The sequence below is a fragment of the Ranitomeya imitator genome, chromosome 2 (genome assembly GCF_032444005.1).
Source record: "Ranitomeya imitator isolate aRanImi1 chromosome 2, aRanImi1.pri, whole genome shotgun sequence".
Lineage (NCBI taxonomy): Eukaryota > Metazoa > Chordata > Amphibia > Anura > Dendrobatidae > Ranitomeya > Ranitomeya imitator.
Genome location: NC_091283.1, coordinates 672,084,746 through 672,107,568, shown reverse-complemented (window position 1 = coordinate 672,107,568; position 22,823 = coordinate 672,084,746). Strand labels below are relative to the sequence as shown.

The 22,823-nt window shown below is 41.9% G+C and overlaps 1 protein-coding gene across 5 annotated transcripts in view; it reads left to right on the top strand.

The window, feature by feature from the left end:
* ERCC6 (ERCC excision repair 6, chromatin remodeling factor) overlaps window positions 1-22,823 on the top strand; it is a 259,795-nt gene that overhangs the window by 103,738 nt on the left and 133,234 nt on the right. For all 5 annotated transcript variants that reach the window (XM_069753041.1, XM_069753044.1, XM_069753042.1 and 2 more), the window contains 3 exons: window positions 6,545-6,656; window positions 6,770-7,466; window positions 16,365-16,490. In XM_069753041.1, coding sequence (XP_069609142.1) covers window positions 6,545-6,656; window positions 6,770-7,466; window positions 16,365-16,490 — 935 coding nt within the window. The remainder of the gene's footprint in view (window positions 1-6,544; window positions 6,657-6,769; window positions 7,467-16,364; window positions 16,491-22,823) is intronic.

The following is a 22,823-nucleotide window of genomic DNA, read 5'->3' as shown; positions in this document are numbered from 1 at the left end:
CATCTCTTTATTACTACCTCTTCTGTTTGGGCATTCCACAGTCTGACTCCTCTAACTGAACTGTAAAGAACCCTTTTTCCTTGTAGTTGTCAGAATCCCCTCTTTCTTCCACCTGAAATGAGTCCCCCCTGGTACTGAGTGCCCCCTGGTACTAAGTATGGTCTTTGGAAGGAATAAGTCAAGTGCCAGTGCTTTGTACTGACCACACATATATTTATACATATAAATGGGACCTCCTCTAAGGCTATGTGCACACGTTCAGGATTTTTCGTGATTTTTTTGTTGTTGCAGTTTTTCACTATAAAAACCACGAAAAAACGCATACATTAAGCATCCTATTATTAGAATGCAATCTGCAATTTTTGCACACATGTTGCGTTTTTTTCCGTGGCGGAATCACATTCTGGAAAAATATGCAGCATGTTCATTCCTTGTGCGGAATTGCGGGGATTCCGCACACATAGGAATGCATTGATCCGCTTACTTTCTGCATGGGGCTATGCCCACCATGGGGAAAGTAAGCGGATCACGTGTGGTTGGTACCCAGGGTGGAGGAGAGGAGAGTCTCCCTTCCGGCGTCACTCGCAGCGTTCCCGCTCGCTGCGATGCTTCCATTCCCAGTGATGCTTTGCGTGAATGACCTGCGATGAATTGGGGCTCGCGAGACCGCTACATCATCTGAGGTCATTGCCGCTATTGGAACGGGAGCATCGCGAGAAGCGGAAAGACTGCCGGGGACGCCAGAAGGTGAGAATATCACGATTTATTGTTTTTAACATTAGATCTTTTTACTATTGATGCTGCATAGGCAGCATCAATATACCTAATTTGGACGTGTCCGTGTGTCTGTGCGTCTGTGCACAATGAGTCATCCACAGTTGGGCGTAACCATGGATACCTAAGGAGAGGAGCTCCCCCTGGTGGTGATTTAAGGCATAAGCCTTTTTTGAATGTTAGCCTGTGAGACAACACTGTGAGGCACTGCAAAGATGGATCAAATTGAGCGCGCTGCTGCACGTAGAGAAGCGGATCACATATGGATTCGTAACCTGCGTCTTAATGAAACAGAAGATGAATGAAATTGTTGAACTGCTGATGCAGCCCGACAGAGGGCGGCCAGAGCAAGAGAAACGAATGAAGTAACTGAATCACGTAGAGCATCTAATGCTGCACGACAACGAGCAACACGCAATGCACAAAGTGATACACATATTTCACAAAAAAGAGAACAAGATAGAATAGGTGTCCAAAATGCAAGAGCCACTCGACGACGGCAAGTTGCATTTGCTCCTAGAGGACTTCTCAATCAAATTGATGAGACATGTATTGAAGAGCACTATGCTGGTGAACTGACATTTCGATGTCAATTCTGCCAATGTAAAAATTTCAATGATGAAATGGCGCAGGACAAAACATTCCCTTCATGCTGCAAGAGAGGGCGCATCCAATTACGTCCCATTCGTATGGATGATCAATTAGTCAAGTTGATGAAAGGAGAGCATCAGCACTCCAATAATTTTATGACTAATATAAGGCAATACAATAGCTCGCTTGCTTTGGCATCAATGGGAGCATAAGTAGCGCCACCTCCTGGGCATGGTCCATACTGTTTTCGAATTCATGGACAAATTTACCACAGAACTGCCCCTTTGCATACCGCTGTGGGTAGTACTCCTAAGTTTGCCCAGATATATATCTTGGGCAGTGAAGAAGCATTAAGTACAAGAAGTCAAGCAAATAAAAAGTGCGTCTTATGAGGGAATTTGACATAGAGGAAGAGAGGATTGTTGAATTAGAAAATCGCGATCCACTCGAAATAGCAATGTCAATTATAAATGACTACAACGATGACAAGAGGCGCTACAATGCACCAAAGTACAATGAAGTAGCTATAATATCAAAATGCAATTGGTGAACCCCCATTTAATAAGGACATCAGAGTTCATCTCAAAAGTGAAAACCAAGTTGTTCAAATCACCTTTCTTCACAGAAAGTGTGATGCAATGACATATCCACTTCTATTCACATATGGGGACAGTGGATGAATTTGACAACTCCAGTTGCGCTAAGTGTGCAACATCAATGAATTGGTGACATTCATCTACCATCCATACCAGTGGATCAAGATCGACAAGAAAAGAATCACTTTGTTGCAGTACTATGCATACAGGCTTGCCATTCGTGACGAGTTCAATCCCCTTTTAAATGCTGGAAGTTGACGCAACAAACGAATAAAACAAAATCAAAAGGCATTATGCGTCGACAGTGCAGATCCCAAGTGCGCTCAAGCATGTGAAATAGCTTATGCTCAGGAACATTGAAGAATAGCGCTATTGGATAGTGCTACCCGTTCATTTCCTTTGGGAATAGCGCTATCGGATAGCTCTACCCGTTCACTTTCTTCATGGATAGCACTTATGGATAGCTCTACCCGAACAGTGGTAACTACAGAGCTTTTTCATACACAAGGTAGGAGTTACAGGAGAGGTACACCAGGTATTTTTGTTTGCTATTAGACTGCACATACACCAGTCTGGGTTTCGTAAACACCACGCGCACCCGAAAGGCGAGCAATCACTCGTCAATAGTAAAAAGTTGGTCACACTTGTCAAACACTATGTTTGACAAGTGTGACCAACCTGTCGATCCGTCGATCCGAAAACACTAGCATTCTGCAAGCTAATTACGCTTGTAAAACACTAGTGTTTAGCGGGAAAACGCATGCCAAATCCGCATTCGTTTTACCCGCGGCACAGTTGCGGAAATTTCTGGGGCAATTCTGGATGTGTGCACATAGCCTAAGACATCTTTTTTTTGCTAAGCTAAACAAGCCCAACTTTTGCAGCCTCTCATCATGAGGCGTTCCATCTTTTGTGCTAATCTAGCTGCCCGCAATTCCACTGGGGAATTGCGATGTGTCACTGGCGTTTCTCCTCTCCCTGAGACTATGGTAACTCCTTTTATGCAAATGCATAAATGCACGCCAATCGGAAGTTCCGCATGTGTCACAGCCTCGTTTTTGCGCTCCATAACCCGGATATGCGTCCCTCAATCTGGAAATGACGTCACATTCTAAGGGCAATGAGGGATTCAGTGTGATAATTATGAAACATGAGATCTCTCAGAGTTATGGTAGCAACCTCATGCTTATCTCTCAGAATTTGTGACTTTATATAACTATGGCTTGAGGAGCCACAACATTTCCTTAATTACCCTGCTGTATCTATGCGTCGGGAGATGGGGCATAAAGGACCCATGTGCTAGACTATGACTATGTATATATGGACAAGCCACATTGAATGGATCAGACCTTTCCTTTTTTATAAATGACAGATTCCTTTTCCTCATGTAAGGTTTCTGTACTGGTTCTGATGTGGTGGTCCTCATGTTAGTGTAAGATCGCCAATCTGACAGTTTGCTGTGGACTGTGTCAGATCAGCGATCTGACGTGCACTCCTGGAGGCTTCCCGGCGCTGTGAAGCCACCTCCCTTTTGGATCCGGGCCTGCTGCAGGGAGGAGGTGGTAAGATACCCTTGGAGCTACGCGATTACATCGCGTTGCTCCGAGGGTCTCGGGGAAGCACGCAGGGAGCCCCCTCCCTGCGTTGCTTCCCTTTACCACCGGAACACTGTGATCATGTTTGATCGCAGTGTGCCGGGGGCGGTCCGTGACTGCTCCTGGCACATAGTGCCGGATGTCCGCTGCGATAGTCAGCTGACACCCAGCCGCGATCGGCCGCGCTCCCCCCGTGAGCGCGGCTGATCGCGCTGGACGTACTATTCCGTCCTTGGGAAGTAGGGCCCAGCCCAAAAGGAAGGAATAATATGTCCAATGGTAGAAAGGGGTTAAGAAACACTATAATAAATCAAGAACAAAAAATGTGGTAGTCAGTAATGGTTACTTTTTTTAACCAAGCATAGGGGAAAAATTATGGAATCACTCAATTCTGAGGAAAAAATTATGGAATCACCCTGTAAATTTTTATACCCAAAAATAACACCTGCATCAAATTAGATCTGCTCGTTAGTCTGCATCTTAAAAGGAGTGATCACACCTTGGAGAGCTGTTGCACCAAGGGTACTGACATGAATCATGGCTCCAACACAAGAGATGTCAGTTGAAACAAAGGAGAGGATTATCAAACTCTTCAGAGGGCAAATCATCACGCAATTTTGCAAAAGATGTTGGTTGTTCACAGTCAGCTGTGTCTACAATCTGGACCAAATACAAGCAACATGGGAAGTTTGTTAATGGCAAACATACTGGAAGACCAAGGAAGACCTCAAACAGTCAAGACCAGAAACGTAAAGCAATATGTCTCCAAAACAGGAAATGCAGAACAAAACAAATGAGGAACAAATGGGTGGAAACTGGAGTCAACGTCTGTGACCGAACTGTATGAAACTATTTAAAGGAAATGGGATTTACATACAGAAAAGCTAAACGAAAGCCATCATTAACACCTAAACATAAAAAAAAACAAGGTTACAATGGGCTAATGAAAAGCAATCGTGGACTGTGGATGACTGGATGAAAGTCATTTTCAGTGATGAATCACGAATCTGCATTGGTCGAGGTGAAAATGCTGGAACTTTTGTTTGGTGCCGTTCCAATGAGATTTATAAAGATGCATGCCTGAAGAGAGCATGCAAATTTCCACAGTCATTGATGATATTGGGCTGCATGTCGGGTAAAGGCACTCGGGAGATGGCTGTCATTACATCTTCAATAAATGCACAAGTTTATGTTGGTATTTCGGACACTTTTCTTATCCTATCAATTGAAAGGATGCTTGGGGATGATGACATCATATTTCAAGATGATAATGCATCCTGCCATAGAGCAAAAACTGTGAAAACATTCCTTGAAAAAAGACACATAAGGTCAATGTCATGGCCTGCAGATAGTCCGGATCTCAATCCAATTGAAAATCTTTGCTGGAAGTTGAAGAAAATGGTCCATGACATGGCTCCAACCTGCAAAGCTGATTTGGCAACAGCAATCAGAGAACGTTGGAGCCAGATTGATGAAGAGTATTGTTTGACACTCATTAAGTCTATGCCTCAGAGACTGCAAGCTGTTATAAAAGCCAGAAGTGGTGCAACAAAATACTAGTGATGTGTTGGAGTGTTTTTTTTTGTTTGTTTTTCATGATTCCATAATTTTTTCCTCAGAATTGAGTGATTTCATAATTTTTCCCCTATGCTTGGTTAAAAAAGTAACCATTATGGACATTTTTTGTTCTTGATTTCTTTTAGTGTTTCTTAAAGCCAGAAAGTTTCCATTTGAAATGACTTTAGTTTTGTGCCATGTCTGTGATCTGCTTTTTTTTCTACAAAATTAAACAACTGAATGAACATCCTCCAAGGACGGTGATTCCATAATTTTTGCCAGGGGTTGTAAAAATGCTGCAGGGAAGTTCCAGAATGAAATAGTTGTTTGTTGTAAGTTGGTAAATGTTAAAAATCTATATTCATTGGGGCAGAATCATGGAGAATGTCTCAAACAGACTGGGAAACTAGAATCCATTGTAGTATAGATCAAAACAGCAGGTTTCGCTCTGTGGGAATTTTTTCATCTACTGCCTGGCCTCTAGCAATCAGAGTATTGGTGACCGCAACCTGTGTGCATTTCACAAAACCTTTTTTTTTTTATTTTTTAAATCCGATAAAATTTTTTATTAACAGTAATCAAATAAACAAACCATTGCAATTGTATCAAAAGGGAATAGACCTGTTTACATATTTTGAATTACCGTACTCCCCCTTTCCTCCCCCTCCCCCCCTTAAGCATATGTGAGCAACAATAGGACAAAAACTTACATCGCATAAAACAGCACCCCAACAGAGTCAGCTCCTCTCCATCCACGTTTTCCATAGGGTTTCAAAGGTTTTCACACTTTTTCGCTTCTCAGAAATGCCCTTTTCCATATTAACAACGATATCAAACTGTCTGTAGAATTCTCACAGCGACGGCGGTTCTTCACTTATCCAGTGTCTGGCAATTAATTTACACGCAACATACAACAATCTGGCTATTGCCAGCTTATGATAATTTTGCACCCTGACCTCCTCCACAGAGCCCAAGATACGCACTACCGGATCCCTTTCAATCTTACAACCATATGCTCTCTCAATTACTTCCCCCACATCTAGCCAGTATGAATTTAGCCTCGGGCATTGCCACAGCATGTGGAGAATCCCTGCCCCCTCGGACTGACATCAAGGACACTGAGGTCTGTCTCATCCCGGCTTTATTCACAAAACCTTTACTTGTCCAGTCCTCTGGACATTATGGCACCAAGCAATTCCCATCTAAATAACTGTGTACTACTGACCATGGGGCCCATCTTTTTTTTTTTTTTTGTGCATATTTTTTTGTCAGAATTTGTGACTTATACTTCTGCATCTGACAATGAGGTGTCCATATTTGCTGATGACATTGCATAATGTAACAACTGACATGTATGAAGGAGTAATAGCATAATTCCCTGTCCCCAATGGTAATGTTTTCTACTAATCTGTGTACATTTTACCGTCTTAGGAACAGCAGCTGAAAAAAATGAAGGCTAAACTTCGACGATTAAGATCAGCATTGGGTATCACCCAGGAGGAGAGTGGTCCTGAACAGCTCCTGTCAGAAGATGTGGATGATGGTGAGTCCTCATCATCCATTTATCTTCTCGTTTGACTGCTTCTATCCTTTTGTCAATGTCTCACCTTTGAATTGTATAACCAAATCCATATATATGCTTTCTAATTTCTTCAGATGCGTTGCCCACTTCTTTGGGCAGTATGTTGATGCCGGTTCAAGATAATGATTGGGAAGAGCTCATCCGCACAGGGCTGATGACACCATTTGGCACAAAGATAACACCGAAAGAAGAACATAAGCCAAGAAAACTAATGCTAAATGAGACCTCAGATTTTGAGAAATACCTGGCTGATCAAGCGCAAATGGCAGCGCAGAGGAATTGTTCCTTTGCTACAAAAAAAGGTCGAAAAGAGAGAGTGAAAAAAGAGGCTAAGGAGGATGGAAAAGCTTTCAAATCAGTAAATCAAAGTGTCACCATGCCATCAGCTGAGAAAAGGTTGACCAAAAGAATGCATAAATTACAGAGCAAAGCCTTGCATACTCTGTCCAGGACAGGAATTCCATGTAAAAGAGATGTTCCGTCCACAGAAAGCAGTCAGAAACATGATAGCGAGGGGTCGGTGTACTCTCCTGATGAGCAAGAGCAGAGCATGGAGGATGAGGAAGATGAGAGCATGCATGACTGCCCAAGCTCTGATTATGAGCTAAAACCTCTACAGCGAAAAAAGGTTGCAAAAAGACACCGAAATCAGGGAATGGATCCAGATTTTCTCCCCATCTCTGATGAAGATGACGAAGAGACTCATCGCCTGTTAAAGGGTAAACGGTGCAGAGATGATGGGGATCCCAAGGTCTTCAAGCATCGAATACGGTAGGTTGCTTTGTTGGTCTATGGTGAGTTCTGCATTAACCTGTATTAAAGAGTATTCCAGGTTGTGCATTAATGAAGACAAGTACGGAACAGGTTAATCAGAAAAAACCTTCACATTTTCAATCCAGTGGATCTCCATTTTTTTGTACTTCCTGTAGAGATCATGCACAATCATCTTTGCTGAAGCCAGTGATTTGCTGCAGTGGTCACGTGAGCGATGCACGCAGAGATTGTGAGGCGTCAGCAGGCTGAAGAGGGGCTAAAGGTATTTAAAGCACCACTCCAGCGTGTTTTTTTTTTTCCACAGCAAGAGTGGTGCTTTAAATGCGAGTCCCTTGCTCCCTGTAATATAGTCACCCTCCGGTGTCTTTACCGTTGTTCACCACGACTCCAGTATTGCCACGTCATCTTGTGAGCGCAGCTTCAGACTGATGGAAGTCAGAAGCTACATCACAAGTTTTCAATGCAAGTCTATGAGAGCTAGAAGGAGGCTCTCATAGACTTGCATTGATTAGTGCCTCTGTCTCGCTGCAGCAAATACTGGAGAGGTCGGCAGGTTGCATACTGCAGGAAACAGATCGGAGCGGTAGCGAAAACAGATGGAAACGCTGCAAGAGGAGTATCAGACAGGGGGGCAAGGGACTTGGATCTTAAGCACCTCTCCAGCAGTTTTTATTTTTATTCACAGCTGGAGTGGTGCTTGTACGTTTTAGAACTAATAATTTACTACTTATGGTTACATTTATATATAAAACGCAGAAATGGTTGGGCTAGGGTTAGTGTTGGGGTTAGGATGGTGTCAGGGTTGGGATTAGCGTTGGGGTGTTGGGATTAGGCTTAGGGGTGTGTTTGGTTAGGCTTGCGATTAGGGTTAGGGGTTTATTGGGGTTAGGGTTGGGATTAAGGTTAGGGGTGTGTTGGGGTTAGGGTTGGGATTAGGGTTAGGGGTGGGTTGGAGTTAGAATTGGGGGGTTTCCACTGTTTAGGTACATCAGGGGCTCTCCAAACGCGACATGGCGCCTGCTATTGATTCCAGCCAATTTTGCGTTCAAAAAGTCAAACGTGCTCCCTCCCTTCTGAGCCCTGCCATGAGCCCAAACAGTGGCTTTCCCTCACATATGGGGTATCGGCGTACACAGGAGAAATTGCACAACAAATTGAAAGTGAAATAAAAGTGAAAATACTTTGGTCAATTAGTCAATTTTTTTTATGAAGAAAGTGAAATGTTCATTTTTTTCCTTCCACATTGCTTTAGTTCTCATGAAACACCTGAAGGATTAATAAACTTATTGAATGTGGTTTTGCGCACCTTGAGGGATGCAGTTTTTAGGAAGAATGGTGTCACTTTGGATATCTTCTGACATATTGACCCCCCCAAACTCACTTCAAATGTGAGGTGGTCCTAAAAAAAATAATTTTGTAAATTTTGTTGAAAAAATGAGAAACCGCTGGTCAACTTTTAACCCTTATAACATCCTAACAGAAAAAAAATTGTTTCCAAAATTGTGCTGATGTAAAGTAGAAATATGGGAAATGTTATTTATTAACTATTTTGTGTGACACCACTCTCTGATTTAATGATACAAAAATTACAAGTTTGGAAATTGCAAAATGTTAACATTTTCAAAATTTTTGCCAAATTTCCGTTTTTTCCAGAAATAAATGCAAGTCCTATCGAATAAATTTTACCGATAACATGAAGTACAATAAGTCGCGAAAAAGCAGTGACCGAATCAGTGGGGTCTGTTGAAGCATTCCAGACTTGTAACTTCATAAAGTAACAGTGGTCTGAATTGTAAAAATTGGCACGGTCATTAAGTACCAAATTGGCTCTGTCACTAAGGGGTTAAACAACATAGGGTACAAGTAAACACCGTATTTGATGAACAAAAAAAGTGTAAGCCATCCCATCAACGCCAGGGTGTATGGTCCTAACCTCTAGTATTAAAACCTTACCATCTGCCAAAAATGACCTTAATGTGAAGATCCGAGCAGTAGCTGGCCCCAACTAAGGACACCCAGCCAAGGGAAGCAATATACGGTAAATGTAATGTTGAACTCCAATAAAGGGAGGCCACACCATTACCTGCTCAGAGTGCAAGAAATTAAGGAAAACCAAAAGAAATAAACTGGAGTATAAATTGATGTACATGCAATATGTAGAGGAACATGTTCACACTGATCATTAAACGGACAAACCCGAAGATGGAAAAAAATGAACATGGGCGTAATGGCTCACTTTCCAAAGGCAGCAGCTCCATCCACAAAGTCCTGGATAAGAAAGATCATAAATAGAGGGAAAGGAAAAATTACAGTCATGAGTGCTGCCAAGGAGGACAGGATTGTGGAAGTTAACCCCTTTCTGACAATGGACGTAATGATCCATCCATGTATCCTGGGACTATTTGACCAGGGACTGATCATTACGTCATTGTGATCGCCCACGCACGCCGGGGGCGAGCAGGTGATTCTGACAGCTGAGACCCAGCACTAGGTGCTCCCGACACTTTAACCTCCAAAATGCTGTGATTGAACACGATCGCAGCATTCCAGAAGCCGGCAGAGGGATGACAGCCCCTCTGCCTTTGCATCAGAGACCCCGCGGCGGTCCCAATCATTGCCATGGTGACCCGATGTCGTCATGATGACATCCGGGTCACCAGATCTACGAAACTTGCTGATCATGCACAGTGCATGATCAGCAAGTCTCTCGTCAGTGCAGAGCTGACAGTTTATATGGCATGGCGATACTGCTTGAACTCCATGCTATAGAAGCGATCAGCCTGCAAAAAATGAGTGTCCCATAGTGGGACAAAGTGAAAAAAAAGTTAGAAAAAAGTAGATTTTTTTTAAAGAATTGTAAAAAAACAAACAAAAATAATAATAAAAAGTTTAAAAAAAAATTCTATCTAAAAATATAAACATTAAAAGTACACATATTTGGTATCTCCACGTCCGCAACAACCTGGCCTATAAAACTGTCCCACTAGTTAACCCCTTTAGTGAACACCATAAAAAAATTAGAAAAGCGAGGCAAAAAACAATGCTGTGTATCATCATACTGCCAAACAAAATGTGGAATGACGCGATCAAAAATACGGATATAAATCAGCAGAAAAGTCAAAAAGTTATAGCTCTCAGAATAAAGCAATGCAATAATAATTTTCTCTTTAAAATAGTTTTTATTGTAAAAAAGCGCTAAAACATAAAAAAGATGTATATGAGGCAGCACTGTAATCGTACTGACCTGAAGAATAAAACTGCCTTATCAATTTTACCACACACAGCATAACCCCCCTCCCCCCCCCAAAAAAAAAAAATCATGAATTACTGTTTTTTGCTAATTCTAGCTCCCAAAAATCCGAATAGTAAGTAATCAAAAAATGTTTTATGCCCGGAAATCATACCAATAAAGATGTCAGATCGTCCCGAAAAAATAAACCAAGACCTCACAAAGACTCTGTGGGCTAAAATATGAGAAAATTATAGCTCTCAAAATGTGATGCAAAATCCTCGTTTTTTTTTTTTTTTTGCAATAAAAAGCATCTTTTAGTGTTTGACAGTAGCCAAACATACAGTGGGTACGGAAAGTATTCATATCCCTTTACATTTTTCACTCTGTTTCATTGTAGCCATTTGGTAAATTCAAAAAAGTTCATATTCTCATTTAATGTACACTCTGCACCCCATCTTGACAAAAAAACAAATATAGTAATTTTTGCAAATTTATTTAAAAAGAAAAACTGAGATATCACAAGGTTATAAGTATTCAGACCCTTTGCTCAGTATTGAGTAGAAGCACCCTTTTGAACTGGTACAGCCATGAGTCTTCTTGGGAATGATGCAAGAAGTTTTTCACACCTGGATTTGGGGCTCCTCTGCCATTCTTCTTCGCAGATCATCTCCAGTTCAGTCAGGTTGGATGGTGAACGTTGGTGAACAGCCATTTTCAGGGCTCTCCAGAGATGCTCAATTGGGTTTAGGTCAGGGCTCTGCCTGGTCCAGTCAAGAATGGTCACAAGTCTGAGGTCCAGAGCACTCTGGAAGAGGTTTTTATTCAGAATACCTCTGTACTTGGCCACATTCATCTTTCTTTCAATGACTACCAGTCATCCTGTCTCTGCAGCAGAAAAACACACCCATAGCATGATGCTGCCACCACCGTGTTTCACTGGCTGAACTGTGGTGAGATCCGATGAGATTCCCGCTAGCTCTCATGATGTCACCTTTGCGCTCACAGTGCTAGTGGGGATCTCACCGCTGCTCAGCCCGGCTGGGAATGGAGCCTCAGTGACTGGAGGTGACTCTATGATGTCACTGCCGGTCACTGACTCTTCGCTCACAGCAGCTCACTCACCAGTGGTTCTCAGCCTGGACGATCGCATCTTGGCACCGTCCAGGTTGAAAACTAATTATTCCCCAGACATGGATTATTATTATTAATTTTTGTTTCACAGGAGAACGAGGGCTTTGGTGGAATAGGCGTTAGGTGAGTATAACTGTGTTTATTTTTAACTAAAAATGGAACAGTGTGTTTTGTTTTATTACTAATAAAATACTTTATTCTGGCTGTTTATTTATGTACCATACAACTATAGGACTAGTAATGGATAGGTGTCTTATAGACTCCTCTCCTTTACTGAGCTGGGGTTTATTGTCACCTGACAATACAAACGTGACATCAACCTCACAAAGATGAACCTCACTTGCCACCGCTACATGGAAAGTGGGAAGAGCCAGGCAAAATGCCAGAATTGGTGCATCTAATAGATATGCCTTTTCTGGGCAGCTGTGGGCTGCTATTTTTAGACTTGGTGGGGGGGTTAATATCCATGGTCCCTCACCAGCCTGAGAATATCAGCCTCCAGCTGTGAGCTTTAGCAAGGCTGGATGACAAAAATGGGGGGACCCCACGCCTTTAAAAAAAAATTATTTAAATAATTAAAAAAAAAAAAAAAAAAAAAACAGCGCGGGGACCCCTCTGTTCTTGATAATAAACCTTGCTGAGGGCTGTAAACTCCAGCTATGAGTTTTGCCTGGCTGGTTTTGAAAAATACAGGGGAACCCATGCCATGTTTTTCATTTTATTTATAGCGCAGGCTTCGGCTGGTGAATTCCCCTGTTAGCCGCTCATGCGGTCACTGTTATTAGCAGCATCAGGGGTAGTAATAGTTTCATCAACAGCTGCCTGCTGTCTCTTCTATCACTTAAATGTAACTCTCATCATTCTCCCATACTCGCACCGATCGCCGGCATAGCAGGGGAGAATGATGAGAGCCGTGTTCAGACCCCTGGCGTCAGTGAACAGCGCTTACTGTAACTCTTTTTGCCTGGTGCCAATGCGTGTCACACGGATTTTGCATGTGCAACTGTGCGGGACGTTTTGCAACCCGTGCTGATATTAAAAACGGACATGTCAGAGTGTTTTCCCCACGTATACACGGTTCTTGGAAACACACTAACGTGCACAGACCCATTCACTTTAATAGGGAAATAGCGCGCTCTGTTCCTCCCGATTCTCTCCGTATGGCTATGTAATACTGTACAGCCACATATGGGGTGTTTGAAAATTTAAAATATTTGGCTAAAGCAAAATTGTGGTGGTAAAAATATAGTTATTTTGTCTTCATTGCCCAATGGTATAACATTTTGTGACACACCCATGGTGTTAATATGATCACTGCACCTCTGGATGAATTTGATGGGCAGTGTAGTTTGTAAAATGAGTTCACATATAGGGGTTTTCTGTTGTTCTGGCACCTCAGGGGCTCTGCCAATGTGACATGGCACCCTCAAACCATTGCAGCAAAATCTGAACTCCAATATGGCTCTTCTTCCCTTCTGAGCTTAGTACTGTGCCTCAAAAGTAGTATTCCCCTCCATATGCAGTATTGGTGTAGTCATGAGAAATTGCGCAACAACTTATGTGGTCCAGTTTCTCCTGTTATCATTGGTAAAATAAAAAATTGGGTCTAAAATATCATTATTGTTGAAAAAATACAATTTTTTTTATTTTCACGGCTCTACGTTACAAACTTCTGTGAAGCACTTGGGGGTTCAAAGTGCTCACCACACATCTAGATAAGTTCCTTCGGGGGGGGAGTCTAGTTTCCTAAACGGTGTCACTTGTGGGGTGTTTCCACTGTTTAGGCACATCAGGGGCTCTGCAAACTCGACATGGTGTCTGATCTCAATTTCATCCAATTTTGCTTTGAAAAAATTCAAACAGCGCCCTTTCCCTTCCGAGCTCTGCCATGCGTCCAAACAGTGGTTCCCTCCCCCCCCCCCCCCCACACACACACACATATGGGTTATCCGCATACTCAGGACAAATTGCACAACTTTTGGGGTGTCTAATTTCTCCATGGGAAAAAAAAAATTGGATCTGAATTCATTTTTTTGTGAAAAAAAGTTAAATGTTCATTTGTTTTGAAGTGAAAAGTAAAAGAAAACAAAATTTAAAATATTACAAAAATAAAAAGTATAAAAGTTCCAATCACCCCCCATTCACCCCATTCAAAATAAAAAAAAAATAAAAATTTTAAAAGTACACATATGGTATTGCCGCATTCATAATCGCCCAGTCTATCAAGCTATAAAAAGAATTAATCTGATCGGTAAACGGTGTATAAAAAAAGTGAAAACTCGAGAATTACATTTTTTTTTTAGTCACCTCAACATTTCATTAAAATACAATAACGGGTGAATAAAAGATCATATCCACACCAAATATTGTATCATTAAAAATATCAGCTCAGCACACAAAACCCCAGATCATGAAAAATGGAGATGCTACTGGTCTTGGAAAATGACGCAATTTTTTTTTCTATACTGACCTAATATCTAATTCCACTGAATTCCTTTTTTTCAAGTAATAAAACAAAACTATACAACAATATTCCTCACCTGTCCGTTGTTCTGTCCCAAGCCGTTAATCCATGTCTGGGGGATAAATAGTAACCACTGGTGAATGAGCTGCTGTGAGTGCAGCATCATTAGGGACTTTTTTGCTGCGTATTTTTATGCTAATTTTCAGCTGCTTTTTACAGTACAAGCTAAGCCTATGAGATTTCAGAAATCTCAAGGACACACATTGGTTTTTTTTGTTTAATCAGTAATAATAATAATGCCAATAATGGCATACGTTACCTAGCCTAATCAAGTCCTATCAGTTTAATTAAACTCAACTGGACTCCAATGAAGAAGTAGAACCGTCTCAAGGAGGATCACAAGGAAATGGACAGCATGTGGTTTAAATAGGAGTGTCTGAGCAAAGGGTCTGAACACTTATGACCATGTGCTACTTGTTTTTCTTTTTTAATAAATTTGCAAAAATTTCTACATTTCTGTTTTTTGGTCAAGTCAAGATGGGGTGCAGATTGTATATTAATGTGAAAAAAATTAACTTTTTTGAGTTTACCAAATGGGTGCAATGAAACCAAGAGTGAAAAATTTAAAGGGGTCTGAATACTTTCTGTACCCACTGTATGTCCCAAAATTTTTGGGGGGAAATACTGGACTCCAAAGAATTTTTGACTAAAATTCAAGAAACTGACTTCTTTCTTAACCATCCTTCTAAAGACATTGATCTTTCCTTCAAGGAGGAATTTTGGGTGCAGAACCACAAAATATTTGTCCCCGAATCTGCTCGACTTGAAGTCCTTAAAAGTGACTCCATTTTATAAACTACACCTCCTAATGAAGTCATCTAGGGCTGCAGTCATCATATTCACACCATTTGTGGCTCACTGAAATTTATACCATTGGGCAGTGAAGAAAGAAATAATTTACACTTCCACGAAAATGTTGTTTTAGGCCCAAATTTTTAATTTTTACAAGGTCTGTTAAGGGAAAAAAAATGACCTAAGTTTGATGTGCAATTTCTCCGCCATTTAGCCCTTGTCACCATGGCAACATGATGAAGTGCAAGGGTGTTGATCTGAACGCAGAGGCCTCTGCTTGCCTCCTGAATTTTGCCATCGCACTCGATAGCCGCATTTAGGGGGCTAATAGCCCGTGTCAGTGCTGACATCGCTCCTGGATTTTTAGTGCAGCAGCTCGGCCATTGGCAGCACTGAATTCCTCCACTCATTGGGCAGGAGGTGCTGATATTTCGGCATCACATGCGCGATCATGCTGTGATCGGTGAGTCATATTGACTAACCGACCACAGCGATCCAGGTGCGGTGACCGATGGCATGGGTCCCTGCTCCTCTTTCCGGGCCTCTTAGCTGTCAGCACTGAACTATCGCTGCGTGTAAACACAAAGTGACAGTTCAAAGTCATAACTGGTATAGTGCGTCATGGTGCAGCGGCTGACTCCCACTCATGACATGCTTTGTCTGTCATTGAACGTAAAGGGCTTAAGAACATAAAGATCTAAAGTTTGAAAATCGCTAAATTTGTCACATTTTTTATATATTCATAAACGCATATCATATAAATCAAAACTTACCACTAGCATAAAGTACAATATGTCCCAATAAACAATTTCCGAATCATTGGAATATGTTGAAGAAGCATTTCAGAAATATTTTCCCATAAAGTGACACTGGTCAAAATTGAAAAAATTGGTGGTCTGGATGTCTATATTCACTGGCAACACTCGGTCAACACTGCAGGCCATCCTTCTTGTCCAGACTTCTAAAAGAAGCAGGAGGGAGTGACCCCAGCCCTTAGTGAGATTTTGTTTGAGAATCCCCTGTACAGACAGAGTGACTCAGATGGAATGACATCGGAATTAAAAGAAAAACAAAAAAACAGAAATGGATGTAGAGCGTGAAGGGTGGGAATTTTCAATTGATGTGAGTTACAAAAGTTGCTACTTTATAAAATGAAATGGTTAAACATTGATGATTAGACTGCCCATTTTCAGGTTCTATATTGTTGCTTTTCCAGGCAGTACCAAAAGCAGCAAGCAAAGGAGACACAGCAGCGGAGCGCGGCAGAGGCGTCTGAGGACAGTGATGTGGAATTTGATGAAGGTTTCTGCGTTCCAGGGTCTATCTGGAAAAAGTTGTACAGGTAAGTCCTAATCTTTCTTTTTCACACCTGATATTATACACCTTTTGATAATCTTTATTAAAACTATAAAGAAAGACTACATACCATACATAATTCAGAACCATATAGCTTTATTATTAACATATAAAAGCATTTAAAATGTGTGTGGAGATGGTCTTATAAATATCACCTAAGGAACAAGTGGTTATGCATTACCCATTGATATTGTTGAACGGAATCTGTATATTAGGACTGGATTGTGCCATATTTGGGGCAGCACGGTGGCTCAGTGGTTAGCACTGCAGCCTTGCAGCGCTACGGTCCTGGGTTTAAATCCCAAGGAACAACATCTGCAAGAAGTTTGTATGTTCTCCCCGTGTTTGCGTGGCTTTCCTCCGGGTTCTCCAGTTTCCGCCCACACTCCAAACACATACGGATAGGGAATCTAGATTGTGAGCCCCATCGGGGACAGCGATGATAATGTATGTAAAGCTCTGCTGAATATGTTAGCGATATACAGTGGGGCAAAAAAGTATTTAGTCAGTCAGCAATAGTGCAAGTTCCACCACTTAAAAAGGTGAGAGGCGTCTGTAATTTACATCATAGGTAGACCTCAACTATGGGAGAAAAACTGAGAAAAAAAAATCCTGAAAATCACATTGTCTGTTTTTTTAACATTTTATTTGCATATTATGGTGGAAAATAAGTATTTGGTTAGAAACAAAATTTCATCTCAATACTTTGTAATATATCCTTTGTTGGCAATGACAGAGGTCAAACGTTTTCTGAAAGTCTTCACAAGGTTGCCACACACTGTTGTTGGTATGTTGGCCCATTTCTCCATGCAGATCTCCTCTAGAGCAGTGATGTTTTTGGCTTTTCGCTTGGCAACACGGACTTTCAACTCCCTCCAAAGGTTTTCTATAGGGTTGAGATCTGGAGACTGGCTAGGCCACTCCAGGACCTTGAAATGCTTCTTACGAAGCCACTCCTTCGTTGCCCTGGCGGTGTGCTTTGGATCATTGTCATGTTGAAAGACCCAGCCACGTTTCATCTTCAATGCCCTTGCTGATGGAAGGAGGTTTGCACTCAAAATCTCACGATACATGGCCCCATTCATTCTTTCATGTACCCGGATCAGTTGTCCTTGCCCCTTTGCAGAGAAACAGCCCCAAAGCATGATGTTTCCACCACCATGCTTTACAGTAGGTATGGTGTTTGATGGATGCAACTCAGTATTCTTTTTCCTCCAAACACGACAAGTTGTGTTTCTACCAAACAGTTCCAGTTTGGTTTCATCAGACCATAGGACATTCTCCCAAAACTCCTCTGGATCATCCAAATGCTCTCTAGCAAACTTCAGACGGGCCCGGACATGTACTGGCTTAAGCAGTGGGACACGTCTGGCACTGCAGGATCTGAGTCCATGGTGGCGTAGTGTGTTACTTATGGTAGGCCTTGTTACATTGGTCCCAGCTCTCTGCAGTTCATTCACTAGGTCCCCCCGCGTGGTTCTGGGATTTTTGCTCACCGTTCTTGTGATCATTCTGACCCCACGGGGTGGGATTTTGCGTGGAGCCCCAGATCGAGGGAGATTATCAGTGGTCTTGTATGTCTTCCATTTTCTAATTATTGCTCCCACTGTTGATTTCTTCACTCCAAGCTGGTTGGCTATTGCAGATTCAGTCTTCCCAGCCTGGTGCAGGGCTACAATTTTGTTTCTGGTGTCCTTTGACAGCTCTTTGGTCTTCACCATAGTGGAGTTTGGAGTCAGACTGTTTGAGGGTGTGCACAGGTGTCTTTTTATACTGATAACAAGTTTAAACAGGTGCCATTACTACAGGTAATGAGTGGAGGAAAGAGGAGACTCTTAAAGAAGAAGTTACAGATCTGTGAGAGCCAGAAATCTTGACTGTTTGTTTCTGACCAAATACTTATTTTCCACCATAATATGCAAAAAAAATGATAAAAAAAACAGACAATGTGATTTTCTGGATTTTTTTTTCTCAGCTTGTCTCCCATAGTTGAGGTCTAACTATGATGTAAATTACAGACGCCTCTCATCTTTTTAAGTGGTGGAACTTGCACTATTGCTGACTGACTAAATACTTTTTTGCCCCACTGTATGTATATATATATATATATATATATATATATATATATATATATATATATATATATATATATATATATATATATATATATATATATATATATATATATATATATATTTAAGATTTAGAGAAGTCATCCTTCCCTATTTAACTCATCTATTTTTTTAGTCTGTCCTGTAACACTATATCACCTGCTGTATTTTTGAGCCATTTTCAGATGTATCTTGTTTCAAAGGCTTAAGGTAAACGTAGACACTCGTATAAGACTGTCTCCATGCCCGTTTGAAATGCTTTTATTTGTTAATTATAAAGCTATATGTCTCTGAATTTTTATGATGTGTAGTCTTTCTTTATAGGTTTTTTTTTTTTTTTTAATTGTAATTTTTTTTTTTTTACATTTTTCAAATTTTCCAGGAAGAGAAAAAATAGGCATTTTAGATTTTTCACTATCATTTATAGGTTAGCAACCAATCTTCTACTATAGTAATAGTTAAACACTCCTTTATAGGTTTAATAATTGTATATTTGATTACAACCAGTATACCTGGTTTAGCCTTGGTTCAATGGCTTTGGCCAAATGTTGTAGGTTTTCGCCTTTGATAATCTGTGTACACATTTTTTACTTCGGCTATATTCAAAAAACAAACCAGAAAAAAACAGCCTTACCAACACCAAGTCAGAACACAAATGCCCATACTTGTTTGTGTGTAATCCGACCTGGTGTTGGGAAGGCTGTTTTTTCTTGTTTGTTTTTTGAATTCATGTCCTTTGGGTTATTGTTTTTGGATATGTTCACCGTTTTATTTTATCATTTAGTTTATTGCTCCATTCTGAGGACCAGACCAATGGAATAATATTATAAAATGGATGCTTTCCATAAAGGTTGCAAACAGAAGCAGGCGGACACCAGTCAGTGGGTTTGTCTTTTCTCTTTTGTGTTAACAAGAAAAGTTTTACATGCTCCGTTTTTTCTTCCTTTCCAAGCATAGTCACATAACTGGATCCAGACTGACCCCATAATAACCAATGGAACTGCTCATTAGCTATTTGCATCAGTTAAGCGATGAATCTATGTTTTACATTGTCAGGTCTTTTCCTGAATGTCAAATGGAAGCGTGAATGTGGTCTTAAACTAAGCTATTAGAAAATTCAGAAATGATGGCACCTTTTATTTTCATACCAAAAATGTAAAACTTTTCTTGCCACTCAGCTCCGTTTATAAAAGTGAAAAATGCTCCTTGTTTACTGGAAGTAAACTTTTAGACATATTTATTAATACTAATGTGGTACGAACCGAATGCTCATCGCAGACATAAATGCACTTCTCTGACGTTAAGACAGTCCAGATTGATTCTGAGGTGCATGTTATTAAATACATTTGGCACTATTCCGCCAGTGACATGAAATGTCTTCCATGAGAAGTGTTGTGGTACATTGCCAAGTGGTGGTACAGCTGTTTAGTTTGGTCTGATTTCTTCTCCTGAACACAGAAGAAGAAGCCTTAGCTTGATTTGCATCACAAAGAAGCTGTGAAATGCTTGTGAGATATTGCACTTTCTGTAGAAGCTGTGGTCATACAAGCAGTGATCTGGATCCATCTGTCCATGTCTGCCCATTTCTGAGCCATAAACCAGTCCAACCTATAAGTGAGCGCGGTGTTCCAGAACGCCAGATTGTAGCATGGGCTACGCATTGGTTATTAATGATTAGCACAGGTTTTATTCATCGTACAATCTACCAGCTTCTTGCTGCTCCTTGGGGTTGTAGAGTTTTGATTTTCCAGAGCTGTAAGTTCACACTAGCTTTTGGCTGGTCTGTGCATGGCTGTGTACTTCCTCCCTTAAGCTCCGCCTACTTCCGCATGCATCCTGCGTACCAATCTTTAACACTGGGTACATGCGTTGCATGTGGATGCGTCCACATGCGGTGTTTTGACTTGCCTGCTGACCGCATGTCAAAACACTACATGCGAACGCATCCGCATACAACGCATGTCCCTGCATACCCAATGTTAAAGATAGCAGGACACATGCGGAAGTAGGCGGAGCTTAAGGGAGGATGTACGCAGCCATACGCAGACCAGCCAAATGAAAGTGTGAAACCGGCCTAAGGGAGAAGTAGCAGTCTTAATTCATATTGATCTCCCATCTTTACATCAGTGAAAACTGGTCCATCTCCTTCGGTGTGTCTGTTTTACATCTGTCCTGTATCTGTGTTCTTTTCCTCATCTGATTTTAAACCCTGAGGTGACATGCATGAACTTTCATGTATCAACTCACATTTAGCAAAGGATCAAGAAAAATGTAACTAGGATGGAAAACTAAAGTAAAAAGTTTGTCTTCTGTTTTTAACGAATTCTCATGTACTTTAATGAACACGTATGATACACAAAACGGATGAGTTCTGAGTCTCACGAAGCGGTGACACAGACTTGTTTTTAAAAGTGATGTGTGTATAATTCAGTGAAACTGTATGTGCAATTGTGCTGTCCGAGGAAAAAAACCTACCGCACGCAGACATATAACACTGATGCAATGCGGTGTCTGAGATACGTTGTACAACCTGTGCCCGGTCCTTACACAGTTCAGTGTCTGGGATTACTAAACGTTGGATTTTCTGCTATGTTTTGAGGACAATCCAATTTAAACGGCATGGTTTTTCTCCATCGTCTCATTGGGGGACACAGGACTGTGGGTGTATGCTACTGCCGCCAGGAGGCTGACACTAAGTAGGTATAAAAAAAAAAAAAGTTAGCTCCTCCTCCATAGTATACACCTTGCCACTGGCCCTGACAGCTCCAGTTTATGCTTAGTGTCCGTAGGAGGCACATCTCTGGGTTTTCCCAGATGCTTTTTTCTCTGAAGATAAGACAGGGGCGACGGACCCTTTTGAAGGGGTCCGATCTCCCCAAACCAACAACGGGCGAGCACGTGGAGTGTCGCCTCCACGTATCCTCTCCCGCGACGTGGGATTTTTTTGCCGGACTAAGAACCTGACCACCCTGAGGTAACGGAACCCTAGGTTGTACAGGCATTCATTCCTTGTCCGTGCAGCCTCCACTTCATCACCAATGCACGACTACGGTGTTTAAAGGAGGCAGACGGTCCCTCTCCTCGCCTTCTGAAGGGTGTAAGGAGTTAGGGTGCCTGCACCGTCTTTTAATATTTATATATGTATATATATATTTATATGTGGATTTTTTTATGGATCTTGTAGTCTGAGCATGGGCGGAAGTCCCGCCCCTTTTTCGGCGGCTTCCTGTTTTCTCTGTACAGCCTGTGGCATTATGGGTCTTGTAGTCTGGGGGAAGTCCCGCCTCCATGGCGACGGTTTACTTCCTGTTTCGAGCACCCAGCTTTCCCGGGAGAGCAGGGGAAAGAGTAAAATCTAGATCCCTGCTTCGGCCTAAACCGGGTCCATGTGCGGTAACTCCTCCCACTTTTTTCAGGCATCCGCCCTGTGAATTAGTTTATATGTGTGGTTTGCACAGGAGACATGGTTCAGTGTTTTGAGAGCATACGGGGACACAGGACTGGGGTAAGTGCTACTTCCCTCAGCCTGACAGCAGTATTTGTTCTAGACCTAGTAGCTCATAAGGAGATACGGAGCATAGCAGCAGCAATAGAGTCATCATGTCTAGAAAGACTAAGACTCACTCAGTTCTGTATACCTCATGCATTACCTGTCAGTCTGCTTTTCCGCATGCGCAAAGTAACCATTTCTGTGAGGCTTGTGATTCCGAGCGCGTGCAGGAGCCCCCGTCTGCTACCCTGTCTGCTTCCCCGCCGGCTATCCTGCCGGGTGTGCCTGTACCTGGGTCGGCAGTGTCTCCCCCTGAGTGGGTCATATCATTAACGCAGTCTATGGCGTCTCTAACAAAGGCGGTTGAGTCCCTTCAAGCCCCTGTCAGGGACATTCATCCGCCTGTTTTGGAAAGATCCTCCGATTTTCAGGATCCTCCGGCCTGCAGGGGCCGTACTCCCTCTAGGCAGACACAGGGGAAACGATCCCACTCAGCGTCTCCCGGTCCGTCAGGTGCATCAGCATCTTTGAATCCCGTCTCTCGATCTCCCTCTCCTGCGGAATTGAGTGAGCACGGTTCGGACTATGACTCAGAGGGGTCTTTTGATTTAGAAGCTCCTGGTTATCAGGAATCTGTTGAGTCTCATTGAGGCCGTTAACCAGACTTTGGGAGTAGAGGATGTGGCCACCTTACCTTCTGGTCATAAGGTGTCCTTTA